Genomic DNA, 25,638 nt, shown 5'->3' with positions numbered 1-25,638 from the left:
TGCACTAAGAGAGAGGCCGTCTCCTCCAAGGATGAACTTTCAATGGGTTATCAATCCCATGTGGTCATCCCTAAACACATACACATACTAACCATGATGCATGGACTCAGCAGATAGTATTTATGTGTGCATGTGTGTACATGTGGGTATATAGGTATAATACAGGATAAGAGGTCAAGAGAGAAAATAGGGAAGACATGGATGGAATTGGAGGGGTTAGAAACGATGTAACTATAGCTGTCATACTAGAAATTCTCAAAAATAAAATAAGCATGAAAGGGTTCCATTGTGCTTATATATTATCACATTTATTTTTCCATTCTCCCATTTTAGACCACTTAGGTTGTTCCATAATTTATCTGCTGTTAACAGTGCTGCCATAAACACTGATGTGTGGCTGTCTCTGTGGTGTGTTGACCTGGAGTCTTGGATGCATACGCTATTATATATTTCATGTTGCAACTTCCACCACACTGTGACACACAGCAACCATTCACATTCCCAAAGGAAGAAGCAGAGGGCAGTATGGAAACACTGGACCCAAACTGAGGAAGTCAGGTGTATTTCATTCTATACGCTATAGCTGGATTACTTGCGCTATCTATTTTTAGTGTCTTGAAGATGCTTCATGCTGATTTCCGTGGTAGCTGGATGAGTTTACATCCCTACCAGTATCTGAGGGTGTCAGGTCCCACGGCCCTGGAGCTACAGGCAGCTGAGAGTGAGTGCTGGGAAACCAACTCTGGTCCTCTGAAACATACACTCAACCGTTGAGCCATCCATCCAACCCCCAAGAAATTTGCATTTCTCAAATGGTTAGTGTTGCAGACATTTTTCTTGTGCTAATTGGTCATTTGTAGCCCATCTTGAGAAGAGTCTGTGTGTTAGCTCATTTATCAGCTGTGCTGTTGGATTTCTTTCTATCGAATTCTAGCTGTTTCTAGGTATTCATCTGATTTCTTTCTTTTTTGAGTTCTTGGTATATCTGGATCTTAATCCTATGGCAACTGAGTAGCTGTGAAGGTTTTGTCCCACTCAGAAGGTGTCTCTACTCACTCAGTGATTGTTTCTTATACCACACAGAAGCTTTTGAATTTCATAAAACCCCATCTGCTAATCATTGGCACTGTTTCCAGAGTGATCAGAGCCCTTGCAGACACCCCTTACCTGAATCTTGAAGTAGTTCCTTTGCTTTTTCTCCCAACAGTTTCAGCTCTTACATCAAGACGACACATTTTGAGCTGATTTCACAGACTGAGACAGCTTCACTTTTCTACACAAAGATCCACAGCTTTCCCAGCATCGCTTGCTTTTTTTTCTCTGATGTATGGTTTTTGTTTGTTTTGTTTTGTTTTGTTTTGTTTTTGTGGGGTTTTTTTTTTTTTGCTTCTTTGTCAAAAGTCACAAAGTCACATGTGTGGGTTTGTGTTGTGGAATATTAGTTGATGATGTGTTACATTTGTTTATGCTATGAAACATTTGTTTAATGATGCAAAAATATGTTCTTTTATGTTGCATTTGTTTACTCTGGGATGCTGTGTTACTTTGCCTATCTAAAACACCTGATTGGTCTAATAAAGAGCTGAATGGCCAATTGCCAGGTAGGAGAAGGACAGATGGGACTGCCAGGCAGAGAGAATAAATAGAAGGAGAAAAAGAGAAGAGAGTAGAGAAAGAAAAAAGGAGGAGAGAAGAGGCCCAGGGTCAGCCACCCAGCTACACAGCAAGCCACGGACTAGGAAGTAAAGAAAGTTATAGAGAATAGAGAAAGATAAAAACCCACAGGCAAAAGGTGGATGGAATAATTTAAGAAAAGCTGTCTAGGGCTGGAGAGATGGCTCAGCAGTAAAGAGCACTAACTGCTCTTCCAGAGGACCCAGGTTCAATTCCTAGCACCTATAAGGTAGGTCACAGCTGTCTGTGCAAGATCTGACACACTCACACAGACATACATACAGGCAAAACACCAATGAACATAAAATAAAAATAAATTATAAAAAAATTTAAAAAGAAAAAAGAAAATTGTTAGAAATAAGACAAGTTAAGGCTGGGCGTTCATAAGAAAGAATAAGTCTCTGTGTAATTATTTGGGAGCTGAGTGGTAGACCTTCCAAAGAATAAAGGAGAAAAAACCTCACAGATTTGTGTCTGGGTCCTCTATTTTATTCCATTGATCTGTGTATCTAGTTTTACAGTAATACCATGTTTTGGGTCTTGTGGGGTTTTTATTATTGTTGTTACTATGCTTCTGTAGGATAATTTCAAAGCAGGTTATTGGAACCCCCAGCACTGTTCTTTTGCTCAGAATTATTCTTTAACTCTCTGGAATCTCTTTTCTTCCATAAGAATGTTATTTTTTCTATTTCTTTGAAGACCACTGAACTTTTGATGAAGACTGTATTGAACCTGTGAGCTGGTGTTGGCAGTATTGACATTTTCACGCCATTCATTCTCCCAGCTCATGGATATGATCCATGCTTTCATCTTCTGGCTTCTTCAGTTTCTTTCTCTGTTTTACAGTCCTCGTTGTAGAGTTCTTTCATTGGATAGCTTTATTCCAAGGCATTTCTCTCACTGACCGTGAGCTGCCTTTTCCATTAGACTGGCTGGCCAGAGAGCCCCGGGATCCACCTGTCTCCCCCGAACCCCTAGTTATGGAATTACAGACGTGCACCGCTGAGCTTGGATTTTATGTGGACACTTGTTTGGCAAGCACTTTGCCCACCCACCCTGCATCCATCTTCCCAACCTCATTTTCACATATTTAAAAAAGATTAATTTTATTTTTGTTTGTGTGTGCACATGTGACTGCGGTGCCTGTGGAGGCCAGAAGAGGGTGCTGGATCACCCAGAGGTGGAACCACAGGCTGTTGTGAGCTGCCTGGTGTGGGTGCTGGGATTCAAACTCTGCTTCTCCAGCAGAGCAATATGTGATCTTAAACCCTGAGTAGTTCTCCAACTCATTTTCACCTTTTTCTAATGGCTGAAGGATTCAGGAGAATAATGTTCTAGTTTCACACATGAAAATTACATATAATTCAACCTTCAGGACTCATCAAGTTTTATGAGCACACAGCCTCTTGATCATAGTGGCTTTTGCCTGCATGTGATGTTGAGCAGCTATACTGTACTCTCCAGTCTTCCAAGCCCAGGATACCCACCCACTGGCTCTCTGTATTACTGAAGGTAGACTTTTGGTTTCTGTGTTTCTTGACTGACAACCCTGCATTCCCTGGGGTGAGACCCACCCTGATCCTGTAGCCTCTTCACTCCGTTCCCCACTCATGCCCAGGCCTCTTGACTCCATTCTCTTGTACACCTGAGAGCCCCCTACTTCGAGAACACTGTCCTTCTCCTTTCTTGGGGGTGGAAAGAGGACGGAGACCTGGCTTTTACAGCTAAAATGAGATCAAGGTGGACTTACGACTAAAATAAGATTCTGTCCTCAGCTTTGTGTGTTAACATCCCCTCTGTAGGAAGTGGGGCACTAGGTGAGACACACCCATTGCGACAGAGTCCAAACACCCTCCTTTTTGAAAGTCCCCAGTGTTATAGTTTTGAAAACAGCAGGAGAGAGAGTCACACCATACAACAGGGCTCACATGGGAGGTTTATTGGAAGAGGAGAGAGAAGGGTCAGAAAAGGGGGACAGAGAAGGAGGCAGAAAAGGGGACAGAGATCTGTTTCTGGGGGCAAGAGTGGTGGAAGAGGAAGGGACGGGAAGTGGATAAGGCCTGCCTTTTATTGAGGAAACTTAGCCAATGTGCACGGGGGTGTACTTAGTGCCTGCAGCTGAGGATGCATCCTGTCAGGACCTCAAGGGCAGGCCAGTCCAGATGCCTGAATACTAACATTCCCCCGTCTTGTTTATTATAAAAAGGTGAGGAGTTAGAAAGGGGTAGCAGGTGAGGCAGGGATGAGGATGCCATGTTCTCGAAACTGCTTCCTGCTGACCTGGGGAGCGTCGGTCATCTTTGGGGAACCTGGGATATCTGGGGTGTTGGCCATGTCCTGGGGTACCTGTCTGTTTCACTTCACTGTCCAGTCTCTGTATAACAGTCAGGAACCACTTGGACCTGGCAAAATGCTGTTTGAAGTGGGTTCGAGGTGACTCCCTGGAGCTCACGAGAACTTTGAATTTACATAGAGAGTTTACATAGAGATAAGTTTTAGACACATTAGAAAGCAGCCAAAGAGAATTTAAAATCCTGAGCTTGTAGCTGTGATACTATAGTGGTAGAGTATAATGTTTAGGGCTTCACCAGAGCTAGACTGATGGCTTACCAGAATTCCATCAATTAATGTCAAGATTGTGAACAGTCACAGAGCACGCATGAGAAATCTGGAACATGTTTTGTTCTTTTATACATCTCAGATTGCTTTCTCCTTGTCAGAACTTAAGCTTTCCCATCTTCACATAAACCTGAAAGCCCCTGGTCCTTCCCCCACACCACAGCATCAGCTCACACCCTCTTTCCATCTGATACCAGGAGACAGGTGGTTGATGACTGAGGGTAGTCAATAGTAAAAAGTGGAACATAACAAATTTGTGCCACACTCGTAAGGCTGTCTCCTGAGAAGACAAGGAAAAGGGATGGGAAAGATCATCAAGGCCACATGGAAACAGGAGAAGGGGGCCTGTGAGCAGGGACTGAAGGAGCACAGAGGCCAGCATTGCCCTTGGCAAGCCATGGGTGCCTCTGCCCAAATGCCCAGCTCTGGGAAAAGGACCCTCTTGGGGGGACCAGAAACTCCGTTATAGAATATATATCTTTTTTTTTATATAGAAAAAAAATTTTCCCCTTCCTCCTCGCCTCCCATTTCCCTCCCCCTCCTCCCGCCCCTCTCCCCCTCCCCCCACTCCTCTTCTCCTCCCTCTCCAGTCCCAAGAGTAGTCAGGGTTCCCTGCCCAGTGGAAAGTTCAAGGTCCTCCCCCCTCCATCCAGGTCTAGGAAGGTGACCATCCAAACTGTCTAGACTCCCGCAAAGCCAGAACATGAAGTAGGATCAAAACCCCGTGCCATTCTCCTTGGCCTCTCGTCAGCTCTCATTGTCCGCCATGTTCGGAGAGTCCGGTTTTATCCCATGCTTTTACAGTCGCAGTCCAGCTGGCCTTGGTGAGCTCCCAATAGATCGGCCCCACTGTCTCAGTGGTTGGGTGCACCCCTCATGGTCCTGACTTCCTTGTTCATGTTCTCCCTCCTTCTGCTCCTCATTAGAACCTTGGGAGCTCAGTCCAGTGCTCCAGTGTAGGTCTCTATCTCCATCCATTGCTAGATGAAGGTTCTATGGTGATATGCAAGATATTCATCAGTATGGTTATAGGATAGCTTCATTTCAGGTTCCCTATCCTCAGGTGCCCCAAGGAACTAACTGGGGACATTGCCCTGGGCACCTGGTAGCCATTCCAAGTTCAAGTCTCTTGCCAACCCTTAGGTGGCTCCCTTAACTAAGATATGAGTTTCCCTGCTCCCCTATCCAACCTTCCTTTATCCCCAATCACCCCGATTTCCCCAGTTCCCCTCATCTTCTCCTTCACACTTTTCTCTCCCCATCTCCCCTCACCCACATCCCACCCCACCCCCAAGATTCCAATTTTTTGCCCGGCAATCTTGTCTATTTCCCATAGCTGGGAGGATATCTATATGTTTTTCCTTGGTTTACCCTCTTGTTTAGCTTCTTTAGGATCACAAATTATAGACTCAGTGGCCCCTATCCATGGCTAGAAACCAATTATGAGTGAGTACTAGAATACATATCTTGTTCATCAAATCTTATTTATCAAACATATGACATCACTTATTTAAGTTCTCTGGAAGCTTGATGTTGACCACTTGGCAAAGACGTAAGTACTTAGGTGTAAATCTCTAAGTCAGCTTTTGTTAATCTGAATAGACCTTTATTTTTTTAACTTCTTTTAAAGTTTTATTGTTGCTGTTCCTATTGTCATATATAAGTTATACATAATACTTGGTTTATTATGACATTTTCATGCATTTATATAATACATTTTGTTCATTTTCAGTCCCCAACACCATCTCTTATCCCTCCCCACTTTTGTTCATATCCTTCCTCAAATAGTATACCTTCTGAATAGACTTTTATAACCTTAAATTTTTATCACGATATAGAGTATATTCTAAACCAGAGTTGACACATGTAACTTTACATTTCTATCATCCTACAAAGTCCTTACCAACCCAAAATGTTTGAGGTGTGTTGCATTCTTAGTCTAAAAGGAGATAAAATGAACAGAGGTTCATTAGGATTAATAAATGTATTCTTTAACCTTAGTAAAAAATGGCCACCAGCCATGTAGTTGCTTACATCATGATGATGTCACCAGTCAAGGTGAAAGCGAGCCACATGGCTGCTGTTTAAAACATGTTTATTTAAATAATAGTTTCATGTACATATCACAGAATTGAATTCGAGTTACATACACATACATGCAGAATTAAACCCAGCTTATATTTACATATACGGGGTTAAATACATGTCCCATGCACACACACACACCTTATATTAAATAGGAGTCGGGCAAATAAAAAGAAAGGGGGAACTGGTGTGTCTGAGCAGGAGGAAGTAGCCTCCTCATCTGACCCACATGCTGCAGCAAACAGGACATTTAGAGAGGGCGAGCAGACAGGCGCAAGCAGGTCTTGGAGCAAAGAAAAAAAAGTGGAGAATTCTTTCTCAGTTCCCTGACTGGCCGGTCCAGAGAATACTGGTCAGTGAGTCTCCAAAAGCAAGGAGGTGTATGACACAGTTCCCAAGGATGAGACAGATCCAGGGATCCAGGGAGGACCAGACTGAGTGGGCAAAAGCTGTCCAATACATCATCTCACAAGAACAGGGGCCAAGGGCTATGAGCCCTGAGAGACACAATCACACTGTGCTCAAGAAATGAAACCTCACATCCAGGGGAATGGTCAAAGGCAGGGAGCCCTGCCAGAGACCCAGTTGTTGGTATTGAACATAAGGCAAAGCAGAAATCAGATCAGAAAGCAGATTTGTTGCAGGTGGAAGAGAGTGGATCTGTGCAGGTGGAGCAGGCAGGTAGGCTCCTAGCGTGAAGTGGCTATCTCTGGCGGGCCCTCCCCGGTATGTCACCAAGCAAACACGCTGCACGCAACAGAGTTAGTGCAAGAGGTTTATTGGGAGTGAAAGCGTGAAAGGCTGCCTCGGAGTGAGGACTTGAGAGAGGCAGGCAGACAAGAGGAAGAGAAGCACGAGAGAAAAAGGGGTATGGGGGGTGGAAATAGAGACAAAGACAGGTGTAGAGACAAGAGACGAGGCAACGGGAATGCGCTCTTGATGGAGGAAGGTCATTGGCTAATAAAGAAACTACTTGGCCCTCATAGGTTAGAACATAGGTGGGTGCAGTAAACAGAACAGAATGCTGGGAGGAAGAGGAAGGGAGCTCAGATGCCATGCAGCTGCTCCCCAGGGCAGACACGATGAAGCTCCAACCCAGGATGGACGTAGGCTAGAATCTTCCTGGTAAGCACACCTTGGGGTGGTACACACATTATTAGAAATGGGCTAGTCCAGGTGCGAGAGTTAGCCGAGAAGAGGCTAGATATGATGGGCCAAGCAGTGTTTAAAAGAATACAGTTTGTGTGTTGTTATTTCAGGGCATAAGCTAGCCAAGCGACCAGGAGCTGGAGCGGAAGGAATACAGCCCGCAGTTCCCCACTACAGAATGGTGCCAACGTGTGGACAACTGAATCCACAGAAAGCCTGAGAAAGCTTGGGAAAGAATAGAGTAAAGTATTTTTCTTGGTAGCAGCAATTTCTCGGGTCTGCTCTGCTTGCTAGAGGCAAGCAAACGCTCTCATCTAAGAGAGGCTTCCTGACTCAGCTTTAGTTGCAAAACCCTGCAGCTCATTAAGAGGTCCTGCCACGAAACACTTAAATGGTATTGATAAAAGCTGACTGCATGCTTGTTTGTTTTCAGCCGTAGCAGGAAAAAAGTTGTGTTGTTTTAAAATGCGGGCTTTCTGGGCCGTCCTGCCAGGGCAAACTCTGACTGTTTGAGGCAGGAGGGCCAACTACAGAGAGAGGACTTGAGTGTTGTCTGTTGCAGCCTGCTTGCTGGCAGGGACCTTGAAACGCCATAGACTTAGACTTGTGGCAATAAAAATGGCTACAGCTGGTATCTCCGCCATGAAGCTGGAAAGCTAAGGAATGGGCTAGTTCCAGCCGTCAAAGCCACGGCTTTCGTCCTAGTGATGTTGCTTGGTAAATTAAAGACTCATGTGGTCAGAAAAAGAGAGATATACAGTAAAGAGAGATTCAAAGACAAAGAAAACTTTAAATGATTTACAGTGTGTTTAAAAATATATGCAGGCTAAAAGTTAAAGTTCTTAAAAGTAAAAAAAAAAACAAAAATAAGGAAGTAGTTGGGTGTGGTGGTACACACCTTTAATCCCAACACTTGGGAGGCAGAGGGAGATTGACCTCTGTGACTTCAAGGTGTGGCAGTACACACCTTTAATCCCAATGCCTGGGAGGCAGAGACAGGTGGATCTCTGAGAGGTCAGGGACAGCCTGGTCTACAGAGTTATTCCAGGTCAAAGATACAGAGAACCTGTCTCAAAAAGCAAAAATTAAAAGTAAAAATAAACAAAATAGAGGTTAAAATAAAGCGCACAAAGATGGAAAATACACAGAGAATTTTGATACTGTATGCTATTATGCTCTGTTTGAATTGTTTGAATGCTGAGGAAGGAGCAACAGTTGCTAAAAGATATTTGTTTATAAATGCTACTGAACTAATCCAACATAGATATTTTGAAAATACCTTGACTTCAGAATTTGGATCTAAGGATATGATACTTTGGAAAAGAGATTCTTCTTTTGTTTTTACAGACGATGACACCCTGCGGATTGCTTCCATCCCAATACGGTATGATAGACCACGCCCTCCTGAAAGGTTGCTGTGAACACCTTCAAAAAATTACTTCACTCAATTGATGACTGAGATGAACCTAGCACACAGGTTATACCCTGAAATATCTGATTAACAGTGCCCCCATTCAGCAGGAAGCAGTTTGGAGAGAAATAACTATGTCCATATTCCCAAATATTGTTTATAAATGTTCTTTTACATTTAAAGGGGGATATGGTACAGATATGAATAATTTGCATTGATATGGATTTTGCTTTAGTGATTTAAATTTAAGGTCAATTTTGTTGTATGTATATATATTTCTGATCTTGATTAAGGTATTGTGATTGTGTAGTTCATGTAAAAATGTAATGTATATAGGTTGTTAATGGATAATCATCTATAATAGTCAAGCTTGTAGTCATGTTAGTTAAGATTTTCTAGATGTACATAGACATATTTTAGATAGGCATTCTTCATATCTTTCAAAGATGATAGAATATGGCATTTTAAATGTTTTAATAACTTAGGACTTTTCATGACAATGAGACACTCTGCTCCTGGCAGCACCAATCTACTTCAAGAAGAAGATGGGCATTGAAGAGGATCCTTATGGAGTTTGATAGCCATTTGGGCAAGAAACTGCTCTTGCCTGGACTGTTGCATAAACTGGACACAAAGAACCCTCAGAGAGAGAACTGCTGAACTTGCCTAAAGGTGAGATGATCTTTTGGGGTTCCTGATTCATGAAGGAGTCTGCGAGACATTCTGCAGGACACAGCAGATAGTGACTGAACTGCCTTTGAAATTTCCTGCTTCATGGAAATTTGGCCTGTAGGCCAAAGATGGATGCCCCAATGGTACAGAGGAACTTTGGGTGACTGTCCAGGAAGCGAGATGTCTCTATCATTTCTAGAGTTTTGAAAGTTGCTTATTTCTTGTTTACTCAGGTAATATTGTATCTTTCTGGAGTCTTTGATGGAGTTGAAGAATAGATAGATAGTTATAGCCGTTTTCCTTTGTTATGATAAAAGATAAAACAGATGTAAATATTGTAACTGTAATTCTTGCTTGATAACTGTTTTGTTATATGTAATTTTGCTATGTTAAAGTGAATGTCTTTCCTTTTTGTTTAAACAGAAAAAGGGGAAATGATGGAGGAAGGTCATTGGCTAATAAAGAAACTGCTTGACCCTCATAAGTTAGAACATAGGTGGGTGGAGTAAACAGAACAGAATGCTGGGAGGAAGAGGAAGGGAGCTCAGATGCCATGCAGCTGCTCCCCAGGGCAGACACGGTGAAGCTCCAACCCAGGATGGACGTAGGCTAGAATCTTCCTGGTAAGCACACCTTGGGGTGGTACACACATTATTAGAAATGGGCTAGTCCAGGTGCAAGAGTTAGCCGAGAAGAGGCTAGATATGATGGGCCAAGCAGTGTTTAAAAGAATACAGTTTGTGTGTTGTTATTTTGGGGCATAAGCTAGCCAAGCGACCAGGAGCTGGGGCGAAGGAACACTGCCCGCAGCTCCCCACTACATGCTCTGCCTGCCGGGCACTTTTAAAGGGTGCGCACGGTGCACAGCTGATGGCGGAAAGGGACCTGGCAGCACGAAACTGCTTTAGCGGCAGAGGCGGACTGTTGCTTTGGAAACTAACTTTGTAATTCTTAAATGAAAGAAGCAGAGTTAGATGTATAAAACCCCAGTTTGTTGTCTGTTTACTCAATGAAAGGGGGAAATGCAGCTTAACGGGCTTCGAAGCTGAGTATAAGAACCGGGAAAAAGAATGTAGAAAGGGCTTGAAGTGGAGATAAGAGAAAGCTTGAAAACAGGGCACCCCTTCCATCTGTTGGATCACTCACAGAATGTAGCAAAGGTCCCTTAAAATATCAGGATATAGGGTGCTGAGAAGCCGCCATTTGGATTGATATCTAAGGGGCATTTGGGCCAGATTTGTTCGCAAAGGCAGATGAATTTAGAAGCACTTAAAAGCCTGAGCACTTGGAGGTGTAGACAATGATTCAGTTCTCGTGAGCGAGGCAGAGAAGTAAGAGCCAAGGGTCTGCAATTCTAGTGTCCCAGGAGTTCCGAGGGGATTGATTGAGAAGGCAGAAGCTGGCCAGTGGGTCATCACCCAAAGGTCCAGGGGCCATGGTGTGCTGAGCCCCAAGAGACACATGGGTTGACTGATATCAGGGCTTGTTCCAGAGGTGAGAAACCATGGCGGAGCGACGAATCCTCACTCGTGTGGAATGGCCAGACAAGGGGAGGCTCACCAATCACGCCCATTTTGGTTAGCCGGGCTCAGCAACCTGTTAGTTGGACAAGTGAGGCTGTCATCTGTGGACCGGGATCCGGGGTCTCGACATGCCTCAGGCTGCCAGTGGGCAAGAGGAAGCCCAGAAGAGCCTGCCACGGGTCCGACACCAATATTATAGTTTAAAAATCAGCAGGAAGGAGTAAAGCAATACAGCAGGGCTCATAGTGGAGGTTTAGTGGAAGAGGAAAGAAGGGTCAGAAAAGGGGGCAGAGAGAGGGCCAGATCCTGGTCCCTGGGGACAAGAGTGGTGGAAGAGAAGGAGACAGGAGGTGGACGAGGCTTGACTTTTATGAGGGAACATGGCGAATGTGCATGGGGTGTTCTTAGGGGGTGCAGTTGAGGAGCAGCCTGTCAGGACCCTAAGGGCCGGCCAGTGCAGATGCCTGAGTATTAGCACCCGGGCCTTTATGATGGAACTCCTTGATTCACCCTCACAACTTAAGAAATGCGTTCTTTTTCTTTCATACTTGATTCAAGGGAGTCAAATGAGAGCGAAACCGAGGTGCCCCGGTGCAGACAGAAATGCGAACCCCGGGAGAGGGCGCTGATGGCAGAAATCACCTGAAAAGGCTCAGTTCCACCAGTTAACATACAAGGTAATTAAAATGCCAATAAAAATCAAACCACACCCAATAAGTAGGACGGCTGCTGCGATTTGGGAGCATGAGCATGTCCTGACTCTGCAAAGCATCTTAGCCACCCAGCTGCCCTCCTGCTCCTCCAGCTCCCGCTTCTGCCTCCCCACCTCCTGCCTCACCTTGGCCAGGTACCACCTGTAGGCTTCCTGGTACTCACGGCAGCCATCGCTAAGGAGCACAAGGGCATGAAGGAAGAGGTCGTTGCTATGGAAAGAGCCCTCACACTCCTGCTCCAGCCCCCTCACCAGGGCCATGAGCTCTGCCAGCTGTCCCTGCTGCTCTTCCCCTGAGGCCCTGTTATTAAAGGCACAGTACCTTCTCCCACACTCGTGGACCAGGCTGCGCAGGCTGTGGTTGTCAGTGTGGGTCACAAACTCATCCAAAGTCTCATTTGCCAGGTCTTCCTTGTGGGTGAAGAGGACGATCATGTGCCTCATGGCTCCTGCCCCAAATATCTCCTTCACCCTCCTCACGGCTAGGGTGTCCTGAGCTGTGAAGCGTCCCAGCTGGGCCACCAGCAGCAGCACGTGGGGTCCTGGGGCACACAGCAGGTAACAATCTCCAATGTCCTTGTCCATGTCTTGGTTCTGGGCCTTTGACCCAAAGATGGGGGGCGTGTCTACCACTAACAGTCTCCTTCCCTTCCATGTGCCCGTCTCTGCCTGGCTGGTCCTGGTCACTGACTGGGCTCTGAGCCTGGACTTGAACGCTTGTCGGCCGAGGATGCTGTTCCCTGTGGCACTTTTCCCGCAGCCAGATTTACCCACCAGGAGGATCCTCAGGCAGCCCGATTCTGCTCCACAGTAGGCTTCCCCGCTCCCTGTAGACAAAAGTAGGTTTGTGCCTCACTCAGCAAGTCTTCGGGCTTTGACGTCCTGGGTCCTTGCGGATATCTCCTGAAATCAATTGTCCTCATTCCCAGAAAGAGGTGCCATTCAAATGCTCCCAGCTGTTTGCCTGTAATTTTAGGTGGTCCTGGACTTTCATGAAGTCCCTGTTGGGAGCCCATTCTAGGACACATGGGCAGGGGGTGGGACTGCCACAGGAAGGAGAGGCTCTGTTCCTTCTGGACCACAACAAATGTGCCATTTCTGAAGAAAAGGTCCCTGTGCTCTCCCCTGGAGGATGCTCAGGCAGTTCCCCAGAAAACTGGTTGTGAAATAAGTATGCGTTAGTTAAGGAGGGGGCAGAGATGAAGTCATGGCTGACAGCCACCTCTTTTACCCACAGTGCTCTAGACATACTGTGTGAATGTGCTCGGCATATCCGACCCCACCCCCACCCCGAGGTTACTCCAGGTAGAAGAGCTGCACTGGCTCACACGCAGAGACAGCTGGGTTAGCCTAGGAAGCAAGGGGGCACTTGGATTTGAGGTGGGGGACGGTGACAGTTAACATCGGGGAAATGATACAAAGTGGGCGGGTGCAGAAGGGTGGGAGAGAAGATGGTTAGAATCAGAAGCAGAATGCTAGAAAGGCCATCTATTGCTGGGCGTGGCCCAGGGCCTGTAACAAGAGGAGTGCTGGAGGGACACCATGAAGACGAGAGCTCAGATCTCCAGCCTTGAAGGGATGAGGACCCGGGGCTGTCCCGTGAGTCCAAATGAGTTTTAAGTGCCCTGTACACTCCTAAAAATCTGTCATTTGGGGGAAAGCTGAGGGTGGCTCAGTGGTAGAGTGCCCATCCGACATTGTAAGGCTCAGGGCTCAATTCTCAGTATCACAGCAAACAAAATCTAGCTGATTCCCTTTACTCTGTGCTGGTTTTAATTTCCCTTAGTGTTATGGGGGGTTCTGTAAGACATAATCACTTTAGGGCAACTTTCTTTCTCCCTTCCTTCCTTCCTTCCTCCCTCCCTTCCCTTCTTCCCTCTCTCCCTCCCTCCTTCCCTCCTTCTCTCTCCCTCCCTCCTTCTCTCCCCCCCCCACTGAGAGGAGATGAGGGAAGAAAGAGAAACCCTGTTTCTGTTTAGTTGCAGGCCCTTCTAACCCTGAATGTGTGTCAGAATCACGTTTCACCACATCGTGTGGAGTGTGTGTGCACATGTGTGTGTTTGCAAGCACTTGAGTCTGTGTGCATGTCTGTCTCTGTGCATGTGTATGTGTATGCCTGTATGTATGTGTGCATATGTGTACATGAACACAGCAGAGGCTTGGACACAGAGATCTGGAGACACAGGGAACAAACGGCAGTTGTCTTCTTCTTGATCTTGAGTGTCTGAACCTGTTTTGGGTCTTGGTCCCTTCAGGACCTTGGTGCTTTCTTACCTTCAACTATGGCTCCATATGTGCTCTTCCGGAGGCCTTCCATTTCTTCTGGAACTGAAACAGGAAAGAATTAAAGTCACGTCCACGTGGGAACTGGCGAGGCGCTTTGACTCAGGTAGCTCGGGGTAACTGTCCTCCCATGGCCATTTCCATGGCTAACTCTCGCACCTATGTTGACTGCAAACATCTGTAAGTAACTGACTGGAGTGAGGCAGGGGCATCGCAGCACAGTGTGCTATTGCTCCTCCTCACTCGTGGGAAAGCAGGCATTTCCTGCAGATGAACGGATGATCTTCTCCACTGTTGGGAGCTATGAACCCCCCAGATCCTGAATTTCTGGTAAACAACTTGTAATGCTCGCAGCTGCTCTGAGCATGAGACCCTCAGGAGTTCCTGATGGCAGGGGAGTGGTTTCTGGTGGGTTTGGCTGGGGCATGGCTATCAGTTAAGGATCCCTATATAGGCTGCCCCTGGATACAATAAAGGGGGCATTCTGGCCTCAAGGATGACTCCTGTCTCTGTCTGTGAGTCTTTGTGTGTTTCAATCTCCAGGCCCTTGCCTGGCTCGCGAATGGTCCTGCAGTGCGGTGCCTTAATACAGGTGTAGGTTTTCTACACTCCACCAAGCTGGAAGTATAAAATGTCTGGAGAATTCTGTTATGAGCAAGAACTAGACTTAAAAAAAAAAAAAAACCTGAACCAAAGTAGACGAACCTGCCAGGACAGAGAAAATAATTGCTGTGCTGTGAATAACACTGGTTTGTTTGAAGTATCGGGCATTCCCAGCATGGGAAAATGTTCCAGAGGCAAAGAGACAAATACAGCAGGCTTTCCCTGGGAGGATGGCAACTCCTCCAAGAACTGACCTGAGGAAGGAGGGCAGGAGGATTGGCAAGGCTGCCCAGAGTCACACATTCGCCTTATAGCTAACTCTCCCCAAATAGCTCTTTTTGTCTGTGCCTCTTGGACTTCTCACCCAATGGGTAGTTGGGGGAGATAATCCCTAATAAATCAATAAGCCTGCTGTCCTGGAACCACCTGGGGTTTCTGTTCTGTTTTGAAGGATTTCATTAGAACCTGGCTTGTGTGCAATGTGGCTGTCACAACCCAACTCAGCAACATTAGTGGGGAAGGTTCTGAATCAGACGGACTACAGGAGACATATGTCCCACTAAAGGACAAATTTGTTGATGAATATAAGCAAATGCCCACGTGCCCAGAGATGAGACAGGGTGCATGAGAAGGAGTCACTGAAATGGTCACACAGGAGAAGGGACTGACAACAGCCTAGGAAAAGGGAGGGGAGGGGTGGGGCACTGAGGGACAGGAACTGACGCTGTGGCTGTCAGCCTGCAGAGCACACAACAGTGGGGCGATCGAGAATGGACATGGATTTCTGCTCCAAAAGGAAAATTCTGCCAATTTCAGAGGTGGGTACAAAGGCCACGGGAGATTGGCAGGCAGCGTGTGAGCGGCAGTGGGTGACCAGGGGGCAGGTATCACTCAGGGAGCAGGCAGAAAAAACACACAAAATGAACATTCTTGTCTGAAGCCAGCCGAGCTGATTCATCAGGATGCTTTATTTTACCCCGCAGTGAGGACACAGCTCAGGGAGCCACTTTCTGAGAGACGGTCTTTCTGGCTTCCTGATGCGCAAGAACCAGGCTGGCAGCTATGACACAGGGGCAGAGCAACGGCTGCACAAGCTGAGGACTTGACTCTGAGGCCCAGGACGCTAGTGAAAAGCTGGAGATGCTTGCCTGCGTCCGCAATCCCAATGTCTCACACAGCGAGGCAGCCGGTGAAGAGAGGAGACTTGGCCAGAAGCTGTCAGGCCAGCAAGCCCATGGTGTAGCAGCAACAAGAAAGATGCTGTTTGCACCAAGTAGAAGGGAAGAAGTTGCTTCAGAAAGCTGCCCTCCTACCTCTACGAGAGTCCCATAGCACCAGTGTGTGCTGCACTCTCTGACACAACTAAAAATAAAAACATCTTCACTGACATCTGCTCCACCCATCTGCCTCTCCCTCACCTTTATATCCAGGTCCTGGAGTCACAGAGCAGGTTGGTGACCTAGAGTCCAGGAAAACCCACCCTCTCCCTTAAGATTCAGCTAACAAGGGGAGCGCTCACACGAGTCTTGAACTCACAGCTATTGGCCTGCTACAGTGTCTTGGGCTGTGTTATAGGAAAGGTATGGGCTACGCAGACTGGGAAGAATAGGGTGGTTTCAGAACGAGGTCAGGAGATAGAATTCACTGACTGGCCTTCTAGGGGAGGACTGGATCATGATGGAGGGAACACAGAGATTCCATCCTGGTCTGTAGAGCCTTAAGGCCCCATGCTGACCTCCTAGGGGTGAAGCCTGTCTGACCTGAGTGGGCTTTGAGGAGTCTGGCGTAAAAATGGAGAAGGTTTCGCCACCTGCTGGGGATCTTGGGAAAACCTGGGCGCTGGGACTTTAATTTCCCACCTGTCAAAGAGGAAAAAACATTGGTTCAGCTTTGTTAAACCGAGGGTTTCAGAAAGGCGCAGGCAATGGGGCAGAAAGTCCCAGCATCCCCATGGGTCTGGGGATGATGACATGGAAATTTCAGGGCTCTGCCCCACCATGTGCTGTCGCTGATGCTCACTTCACTGTCCAGGGAACCCAAAGTACCAGAGCTCGCCTGAGGGCCTGCTAAAGAGAAGCAGAACAGGTCCCCGTTGGTCCTCCCGGCCCCCAAGTGGCTGTCAGAGCCTCCTCCTTACCCGGGGCCAGCAGGGTTCAGCCTCCAGTCACCAGCGTGAGTCACTTGCAGGCAGGCAGGGGACCTGTACTTGCTGGATGATGCTCTCACAGAAAGGTCTTTCTGTGAGTTATGCAGAGCGGTAACTCCAGAGTCAGAAAAAGAAGGAAAAACATGGTGATGCAGAACACGCCACTGCCCCACAGGCTGTCCCCTAAAATGGAGGGAAAAGGCCTTGAACGCTGCTGACCTGAAATCTGCCGGAACACAGAAGAGCTGCCGTGGTAAATGGCCGCTTCCTGTGGAAAGCCAACAGGACCGCCCTGCCCTACTCATTTCCTCTTCAGAAAGGTCTGAGCACACAAAGCATTGGGAGTCAGAAGCTGGGTGGTGGAGGACAGCCCAGTCCCCCAGGTTCCAGAAAGCCCTCTTAAGACTGGAAAGTGCTGCCGGGTGGTGGTGGCGCACGCCTTTAATCCCAGCACTTGGGAGGCAGAGGCAGGCGGATCTCTGTGAGTTCGAGACCAGCCTGGTTTACAAGAGCTAGTTCCAGGACAGGCTCCAAAGCCACAGAGAAACCCTGTCTCGAAAAACCAAAAAAAAAAAAAAAAAAAAAAAGACTGGAAAGTGCTGGGCCCTGGGTTCTCCCTTTAGCACCTTAGCACCGAAGGTGAGCATCTGCTCGCCCCCAAGACCCTGGGACCCACGTGACCACTTTGTCTTTAAAACAGTCCCCTAAACGGAGGCAGAAAAGCACTGCTGGTCCCAGAGGGCCTGGACAGCCCCCTCAAAGGGCAGCTGAGCTCAGACATGAGATTGGGTGCTGACTGCCTCTTCTCTGCTGTGTGGAGCATTTCTTTACCTGACTGTACCTGTTAAGTATTGAACCTTGATCATCAAACCCAGCTCTGGCTTATGCAGTGGTTCTCATCTCAGAATTCCCTCATGATGCTTTCTGTTGGCAGGAAGTGTGCTTGGCTTTAGATTATGGATACTAAGATTTCAGGGGAGCGGAGGAGGTGACACGCTAAGAGACTGCAGTGAGGTGGGGTGGTGGGGAGAGTTTAAAACCAGATAGATGCAGTCCTCTGCATCCATTTTCAAGAGGAGACATAACTCAAGCTGAGCATGGTGGCTTTTTCTTATCATTGTCAGGGAGCTGAAGCAGGAGGATTGCCTTGAGTTAGAAGGCAGCCTAGGCCACGGAGTGAGACAGTCTAATAAGAAGCCATAGCTCTTCCTCCAGAGGATGTGGTAGAACCTTTATTAGTGTCACTGTCCTTTCTCCTAATTGGTAGTGACCAGCTGTGTCTTTATCCAGAGGGAAATGAGCTCCCCACATCCTTCGGGCAAGAGGAAGGTCTGCGATGGGAGGAGAGGCCTTCAACCTAAGTTAGAGCCTATGTCCCTGAGGAGCAGGGTCTGACCTTCCCTGATGTTTGCATTCCACCAGCTCCTTCTGCTCTTCACCTGGAGAGGAAAAAAGGATTTAAAAAGATAAACATCTCAAAGCAAAGGGGGATAGGAAGGACAAAGGGGTCTAAGGACTTGTTTTTTTTTTTTAAAAAAAAAGAGAAAGAGGAGAAGAGAAGGAAGGAAGGAAGGAAGGAATGAAGGAAGGAAGGAAGGAGGGAAGGAAGAGAGAAAGACTTCTGAGGGATGGCTATGTTCCTGTTAGAGCGAGTTTTTCCATTTTGATTTTTATTCACCCCTCGGCTTTTGTTTTCACACAGTCTCAACCTAGCAGACAGCACTGGAGTGAGTTCGGTTCAGTTTGTTAGGGAGGGTGGGCGGTAGGGAGAAATCAACAGACCCGGAGCCATCCTGGCAGGTTGTAACTCTTCAGACAAAGCCAGAATCTCTCAGAAACCTAACTGTCAAGAGTTCACACACTAACACCCCCCCCCAACTAGGAATTGAACCCAGGGCCCTGAGCTAGGAACACCCGATCCTCCTGCCTCTGTCTCCTGAGTGGCAGGCATGTGCCATCAAGCCCATCTTGAAATAATTCCTTTGTTTAAAGAAAAAAATGAAAGAATTTTGATAGCTTCCAAACTCGATATCTATTTTCACAGAGAAACAAATTAAGCCCAAAGAAGCCACGTGCCTGTGTTCTCTAGAAAGCAGGCGGTGACCCTTCTGTCCTGTGACTGTTAATTAGGGAAGCCAATTTCCAGACCCTGGGCTTTGGTTTGAGCAAAGGAAAGAAACTCCTGGCCGCCATCTTGTTAGAGATCTCTGTGGAAGGGAGGGCAGGGGGACCCTAAGAGCCTCAGCTGCTGGGTGACGTCAAAAAAACAACTTTCTAGACACAACAGGGCAGGTGCACATGTGATCACAGAGTCTGTAGCGGCATGCCCAACACCCGAGCAAGTGCAAGCCAGACATAAATGCCCCCTCCAACCAAGAAACTAGTCACAAATTATAACTCCCGGGGGAAGGAAAATGGATTCTCTTCAAAGAAGTGACACTGGGTATATCAGCCACACCCCAGGGCAGGCTCAGGAGTCTTGGCCAACAAATCCAGCTTCGTGTTGTTGTTAAGAGATAAAATAAACAAACAAAAAATAAAAAAATGAAGTTCTGAGAGGAGGGAAGTGGGGAGGACTTGGGGAAAGTGAGAGAATATGACCCAAATTTATTATATGAAATTACCAAAGAATAAGTTTTAAAAAGAAAGGAAATGCTTGTTCTCTTTGTGCTGTGATTTTGTCCCCTTTTACAAGCTACCAGGAGTTTTAGCCGTTTTAAGTGAAGAATGAACCACAGGGATGATCAAAAGGTCTAAAGGAAAACTTTAGTTAGACAAATTTTATTTTTTTTAAACTCTGAATTATGTAGTTAAAGTTGAGACTCATCACCTCCGAAACCTTTGCAAAGCTGATACCGTGTTTCCCCCAGTACTGCGAGCTCTCAGCAGAGATCTAAGTATTCCTTTTAAAAAGATTTTCTTCCTAGTTAAAACATCTTCTAAGACCAGCATTATCTGCTATTCTGGTCCCCAATGGTCTGAGGCGCCTTTCTGTAGACCAGCAGGTAGATCAGGAAGGCCACACCCAGGAAGGCCACGCCCCGTCTCCAGCTCTTTCTGTAAGATTTCTGCCAGTCCCACAGCCCAGTTAGCAGCCTGGTGCGCAGGGGCCTCTGCATGCGTCTTGCCACCATCTCTGCCACCTTGCTGACTTGGTCCTCAGGGTTAGAGCCCCGCAGGGTCCTCACCAGATCATACACTTCATTGGAGTAGTACGCGCCCCCGTGCTCCCTCACCAGACCAGCGACCAGGCCCAGCAGCTCCTCAGCTTGTGCCTCGCGCTCGCGGGCAGTGGTTCGGTTGTTTAGGGCACACACGCGGCCCCCGCACTCGGCCACCAGCTCCCGCAGTGCGCGATTATCTGTGCATCGCACGTAATCCTGCAGAGACTCTCCTGCCAGGTCCTCCTTGCGAGTGAACACCACCACAGTCCGCGTCATCACCTGCTCCCCGAACACCCGCTTCACCCTGGCCAGCACCTGGCTGTCCTGAGTGGTGAAGCGACCCAGCTGGGTGACCAGCAGCAGCGCGTGCGGCCCGGGCGATGTCTGTAGGAAGCAGCAGGCTGTCTCCAAGCAAGCAGGGTCGGTCTGTTTGACCTCAGAGCTGAAGACATCCGGGGTGTCCACCACCTCTACATACCAACCGGCCCATTTTCTGTTGGCCCAGGAGCAGGATCTGGTAACAGGCACAGCCCCTAGCTTGGATACGAAGCAGGTCCGGCCCAGGATGGTGTTACCAGTGGCACTCTTGCCGGTCCCGGTCCTACCTACCAGGATGAGCCTCAGTGGGGGCCCCTTTGGGGCCTGTGAATCCTCCTCCAAGCCTGAGGACCAGATAGGGCAACACTGAGTCAGAGACACGGCTTTTCCCTGGGACTCGCCTATGTTCTAAACTTCAGGCCGAAAGGGAACAAACCGCAGTGCCTGCTCCCCTTGGAAGCTGGTGCTCCCATCTGCTCTGGGCTCTCAGAGCTCAGGCTCCTCCCCATCTTCCCTCTCTGCCTTTGTATTACACAGGCAGACCTGATGCTGATTTGATCCTAATGTTCCCCCACAGATGCTAGTCACCGACCACAGGGAAGCCCCTCAGTCCCAGGCACAGGTTGGATCGCAGCCCACCAAGTGCTTGTGTAAGAGCAGGAAGTGCTCAGGCTAGGGCACACCTCTCCTACGGAAGTGCAGACAATGTGGGCCTTTCCCGGGCTGTTAGAGAGGAAAGTTTACCTGCTTCCCTCTTTCTCCTCTCTTGTCTTAAGCTGGCTCCTTAAAGAGAAAGTCCCCCCCTTTAGATAATATTTTGTTACATTTTATCTACGGGGGTGCCGTATCACTGTGTCCTATGGAGGTTAAAGGTCGAGTTTCAGGACTCGGTTCCCTCCTTGCATCAACCATCTGGCTTGGCTGCTTGTGCCTTTACCCACAGTCATCTCCCCGACCCCTCAAATACTAAATACACAGTTAGCCCTCTATTCTAACACCGGAGACCTGGTGAGTGAGGCTCACTCTAGTCCTGGGTTTCCCATCCTCTGTGTCATATTGTGAAGACCAGAGTAGGCGTAGGATCCTCCTTCATGCTGTGGGAACCAGTGACAGGATCAAAGCTGTGAGCTTCTCTCAGCAGGGCAGGGGCAGAAACACAGTCAAATGGGTCCCACTGTTTCATCCCAGGGGCTCCCAGATCTGAGGAAGCTCCACCCACTTCCTACCCTTAGTGCCCACACGGGCCGGGATGCATCGAGAGAAGGGCTGTTACCGTAGGCGCTTTCCTCGTCTCTTGCCATCTTCCTTCCTCCCATGCTTCTCAGGACTCTCAGTCATGATTTCCTCATTCATGCGCTCATTCCTGCAGCCAGGCAAAACCAGCCACAATGTCAGGCTAAGTCTAAAGAGCAGGGACACTGCAATGCAAAGCAAGGCTTTAGGGGCCAGGTGAGCAGAGACATGGTGGGTGCCTTTTGTCCACCACAGGAAAATCTGCTGTTCCTTCTTATCGAGAGCATCTGGATTTTTGAAGAATAGTTTCTGGGGGGACCAGAAAGATGGTTGCAGTGCTAGCTTGACAACCTGAGCTTGCTCTCCTGAGCCCAGTAAAGATGGATGGAAGAACCAGCTCCACGGAGTTGTCTTATGACTTTCTGAGCCCTTCTCTTTAAGCAACTTCCCTTCCATCAAAGATGTTCTGACTACACAGTTATTTGATACAGTCAAGCACGCTCTGGTCATGTGTGCCTGGTCCCAGGAGTCCCTAAGCACAAAGCACGGTGTCCCCTCAGTCTGCTGCTCCAGCCCCATTTCCAGTGAACAGGCCTCAGTCTGTGACTGCACAGACCCCAGATTCAGTCTCTCCAGCCCTCTCTGGCTTTTCTCTGGCAAGAGCTCTGCTCCCACATTCTTGTCTGAGTGCTTGTCTGCATTTCTCATCATTTCAGAATCTGTCTCTTTGTCTTCACTAGGGGTGATGGGTTTCCTCCCACACTCCCCCCTGTGGGCACCACACACAGGAAAAAGGAAGATGTTAACTCAACACCCTGTCTCCCTAGAGGGGCTTTGGGAATAGGTTGGGTTAGCACCTCTTCCCTCTCCCCAAAGCCTTTAGTAGAACTCACTGTGTGGTTCTGTGTCTCTGTTCTGGGTGCGGGAATCAGCAAATTCCCACAAATGATGCAGAAATGAAGAAGCAGCCACAAGACTGAGAGCAGCGAACAAGACTTCTGCAGGAGCTCGAAGACCTTGTCCTGGGTGGAAATGAAGAAGCATGTGCATGGACTCAGGGGAGGCCAGGGCAGGGCGTCAGGACTCCCCGAAGCTCAGAGTGGAAGCCAATGGTATTTCCAATGTTTTTTTTTAATAGAAAAACAAGCACTGAATGAATCTTGGGTGACAAGTGGCTTTAATTATCAGGGAATATAAAGCAAGAACAGTTCTACATGCTTAAGAGAGCTCAGGAGTTATCTAGTTTCTTTCTTGCCTTGGCGTTTCTCAGAAATATTTAGGTGTTCCCTGGACATCGCATCTTTTGGCCCCGTCCTCAGTGGTTCTGCTAGAACAGTGGATTGTTCCTCATGAGCTTAATCCACACCCAGTATTTGAAAATGAGCTATTTCTCCAACTCTTCACTGTAGACAGGAAAAAACTGTGAGGTCCCTATAGTCGGAGCGGGACAAACTTCATTCAGGAAACAAAGGTTTAAATGACAGGTGGGGACAGGGCTTGATGACCAAGTTCCATTCCTCTGAGGTGTGTTAGAGCACCCCTCCCACGCAGGTGTGAGAATAAGAGACTTCAGAGGGGCGCAGACTTGGCACATCAAGACTGGCCTTGAAGGCATGGTTTATAGAGACATAGAAGCATCTTCTGCATTTGTTGTATGTGCAGTTTGAGGAATGGTATCTTCTAAACCGCACTTTGCTCCTGGAATGGAATCTAAAATAGGTTTCTCTTACCGTATGAAAGAAGTTTGGGAAGAGACAAGATCTGCCCATCAAGAATCTGTGTACTCCTAAGACTTCCTCTGAACTTGCTCAGGTTGAAACCCAGACCACCCCTCAGGCGTCTAGACGCCCGCTCTTGCCTGCGGCACATGCGCTTGCACGGTTTGCTCTTGCATAGTGCTTTGTAAAATGCTGGTGTGGAGGCAGCAGACACTTTGGTCTCACAGCCCAGCCCCCTCCCCACCCTGCTCACAGGCTCAGGCTCACCTTTCTTGGTGACAGACTTTAAAGTGGCCCAGAGAAGCCCCAGAGAACTCCTGCCTTCCCTTCAGCCATGAGTAAAGAGGTCTCTTGGTCTCTAGGTGCTGAGGGCGGAGCAGAGAGGAAGTCACTGGGCGGCCTGGGTCCCCGAGATCAGGAAACCCAGAGAAAGGCCGGATGATGACGGCTTAAAGAGACAGAAACATTTGCCTTGCAGCTGTGGTCTTGGCATTTCCCTACAGAATCAAGCACTGTGACCAAGGGGTGACTGTGTCCGGCGGGGTCAGTAGCATCAAACATGCTGCCATAGCCAAGGGAGGGAAGGAAGATCTAGGACTCCGAGGTCTCACTCAGTCCTAGACTTGGTTACTGCTAATCTTCAGTTCTCTTTTGCTCTTTAAGGATTTCTCTTACATGAATTAGATTCCAGGTTGAGACAGGAGGATGACAGATCTAAGGGCATTCTAGGGTACTTAAAAACACCCCCCTACTCGCCAGGTGTGGTGGCGCATGGCTTACTCCCAACACTTGGGAGGCAGAAGCAGGTGGATTTCTGTAATTTCAAGGCCAGCCTGGTCTACAAAACAAGTTCCAGTACGGCCAGGGCTACACAGAGAAACCATGTCTCAAAAAAAAAAAAAAGAAAGAAAAAAAAAAACTCTCATCTCAAAACAAGACAAAACACCAAAGACTAGAGGTGTAACTCATTGATAGAGCATTTACCTAGAATACCCAAGGTCCTGGGTTCTATGCCCAGTACTTGAGTAAACAAAAAAGAAAAATTTTAAAAATAGAATACCTACTATCACTGAGGCTGATATTGGCTATTAGTGATTAATTTTCAAATCAGTGCATGCAGACTTCATTCATTCCTATTTCACTAAGTAAACACTTTTTTTTTACTTATTTATTTATTTTTATTCTTTTTTAATTAAAATTTCCACCTGCTCCCCATTTCCCATTTCCCTTCCCTCCTCCCAAATATTGCCCTCCCCCCACTTCCCTCCCCCTATCCCCACTCCTCTTCTCCTCCCCCCACTCCATTCCCCCTCCCTCTCGATACTGAAGAGCAGTCCAAATTCCCTGCCCTGCGGGAAGACCAAGGTCCTTCTATCTACGTCCAGAAAGGTGAGCGTCCAAGTAAACACTTTTTATTCAGAGGTGTGAGCTATTTTTAAATCTGTTTTAATGGTGATTGGAATAATTACATGATTTTTTCTTTGATATATTAGTATTGCAAACTATGCTGTTCCTATACGTGTATTTGTGTGTCTGTGTGTGTCCTTGTGCATGTGTGCGTGTGCATGTGTGCATGCGTGTAAAGACTGGATTCCAAGGCTTATGGGCTATTGAGGTGGGAGACAGAGTGGTGATGAAAGGAGCCACTAGGGAGTCATCTTGAGATTTATGGCTAAGAAGGGAAGGAAAAAACAGGATTGGGCAAAGACAAGTTAGACTGAGACACAGTCACAACAAATGGTGACTCCACATGGCACTCTATAGTTTGCACTGATCTTGAGACTGAAGAAGAGGGGACTGAATTTTATAACTCTATCAGCTGGTTATTAAATGTAAACCTCCCCTGGAGAAAACGCTTAACCTAGAGGTGTCTCTCTTCAGCAGATGCAACGTCTGGGCACGAGCAATAGCCAGACACTGGGGACTGCCAGCTGACCAGCTGGAGGGAAAGCCAGTCTCTGGGCCGTTCCTATAGGTTGGACATGCTGATATTTCTCTTGTTCCACCCTTTGAGCCTGTGTCTCAGCATAGCTTTAAAGATGTCCCCAACAAACACAGACATGTCCAACTCTAGAGAGATTGAGGCAGGTAGTATCATGAGTTTAAGGGCAGCCTAGGCAGCCCTGCCTCAAAATCAAAACTAAAAAGGAGTCTGGGGACATAGCACAGTGGCATAATACCACGCCAGCGCGGGCTGGAACCTAGAGTCTCGGCGGAGGGTGTCCAGGTTGAATGAATACACAGAGCATGAGGCTGAGGTGGAACAGCTTCCTTTATAGTCTTGCTGGGGGTGGCTTTATACCACGGCACCAAATGAGGAGGGGGCTG

The 25,638-nt window shown here is 47.6% G+C and overlaps 1 protein-coding gene across 1 annotated transcript; it reads right to left on the bottom strand.

Annotated features, from left to right (window-relative positions):
• Window positions 1-10,012: 10,012 nt before the first annotated feature.
• LOC130886349 (uncharacterized) lies at window positions 10,013-23,681 on the bottom strand. Its single transcript, XM_057788227.1, has 6 exons — window positions 23,578-23,681; window positions 22,486-22,614; window positions 21,633-21,722; window positions 19,831-20,703; window positions 14,120-14,173; window positions 10,013-12,672 (listed from the first exon to the last, which is right to left on the bottom strand). The coding sequence occupies exons 3-6, from the start codon at window positions 21,673-21,675 to the stop codon at window positions 11,786-11,788; spliced, it is 1,857 nt and encodes a 618-aa protein (XP_057644210.1). The 5' UTR covers window positions 21,676-21,722; window positions 22,486-22,614; window positions 23,578-23,681; the 3' UTR covers window positions 10,013-11,785.
• Between the last annotated feature and the right edge of the window lie 1,957 nt (window positions 23,682-25,638).

The sequence above is a fragment of the Chionomys nivalis genome, chromosome 1 (assembly GCF_950005125.1).
Source record: "Chionomys nivalis chromosome 1, mChiNiv1.1, whole genome shotgun sequence".
Taxonomy (NCBI): Eukaryota; Metazoa; Chordata; class Mammalia; order Rodentia; family Cricetidae; genus Chionomys; species Chionomys nivalis.
This window is presented reverse-complemented; position numbering and strand designations above follow the sequence as displayed.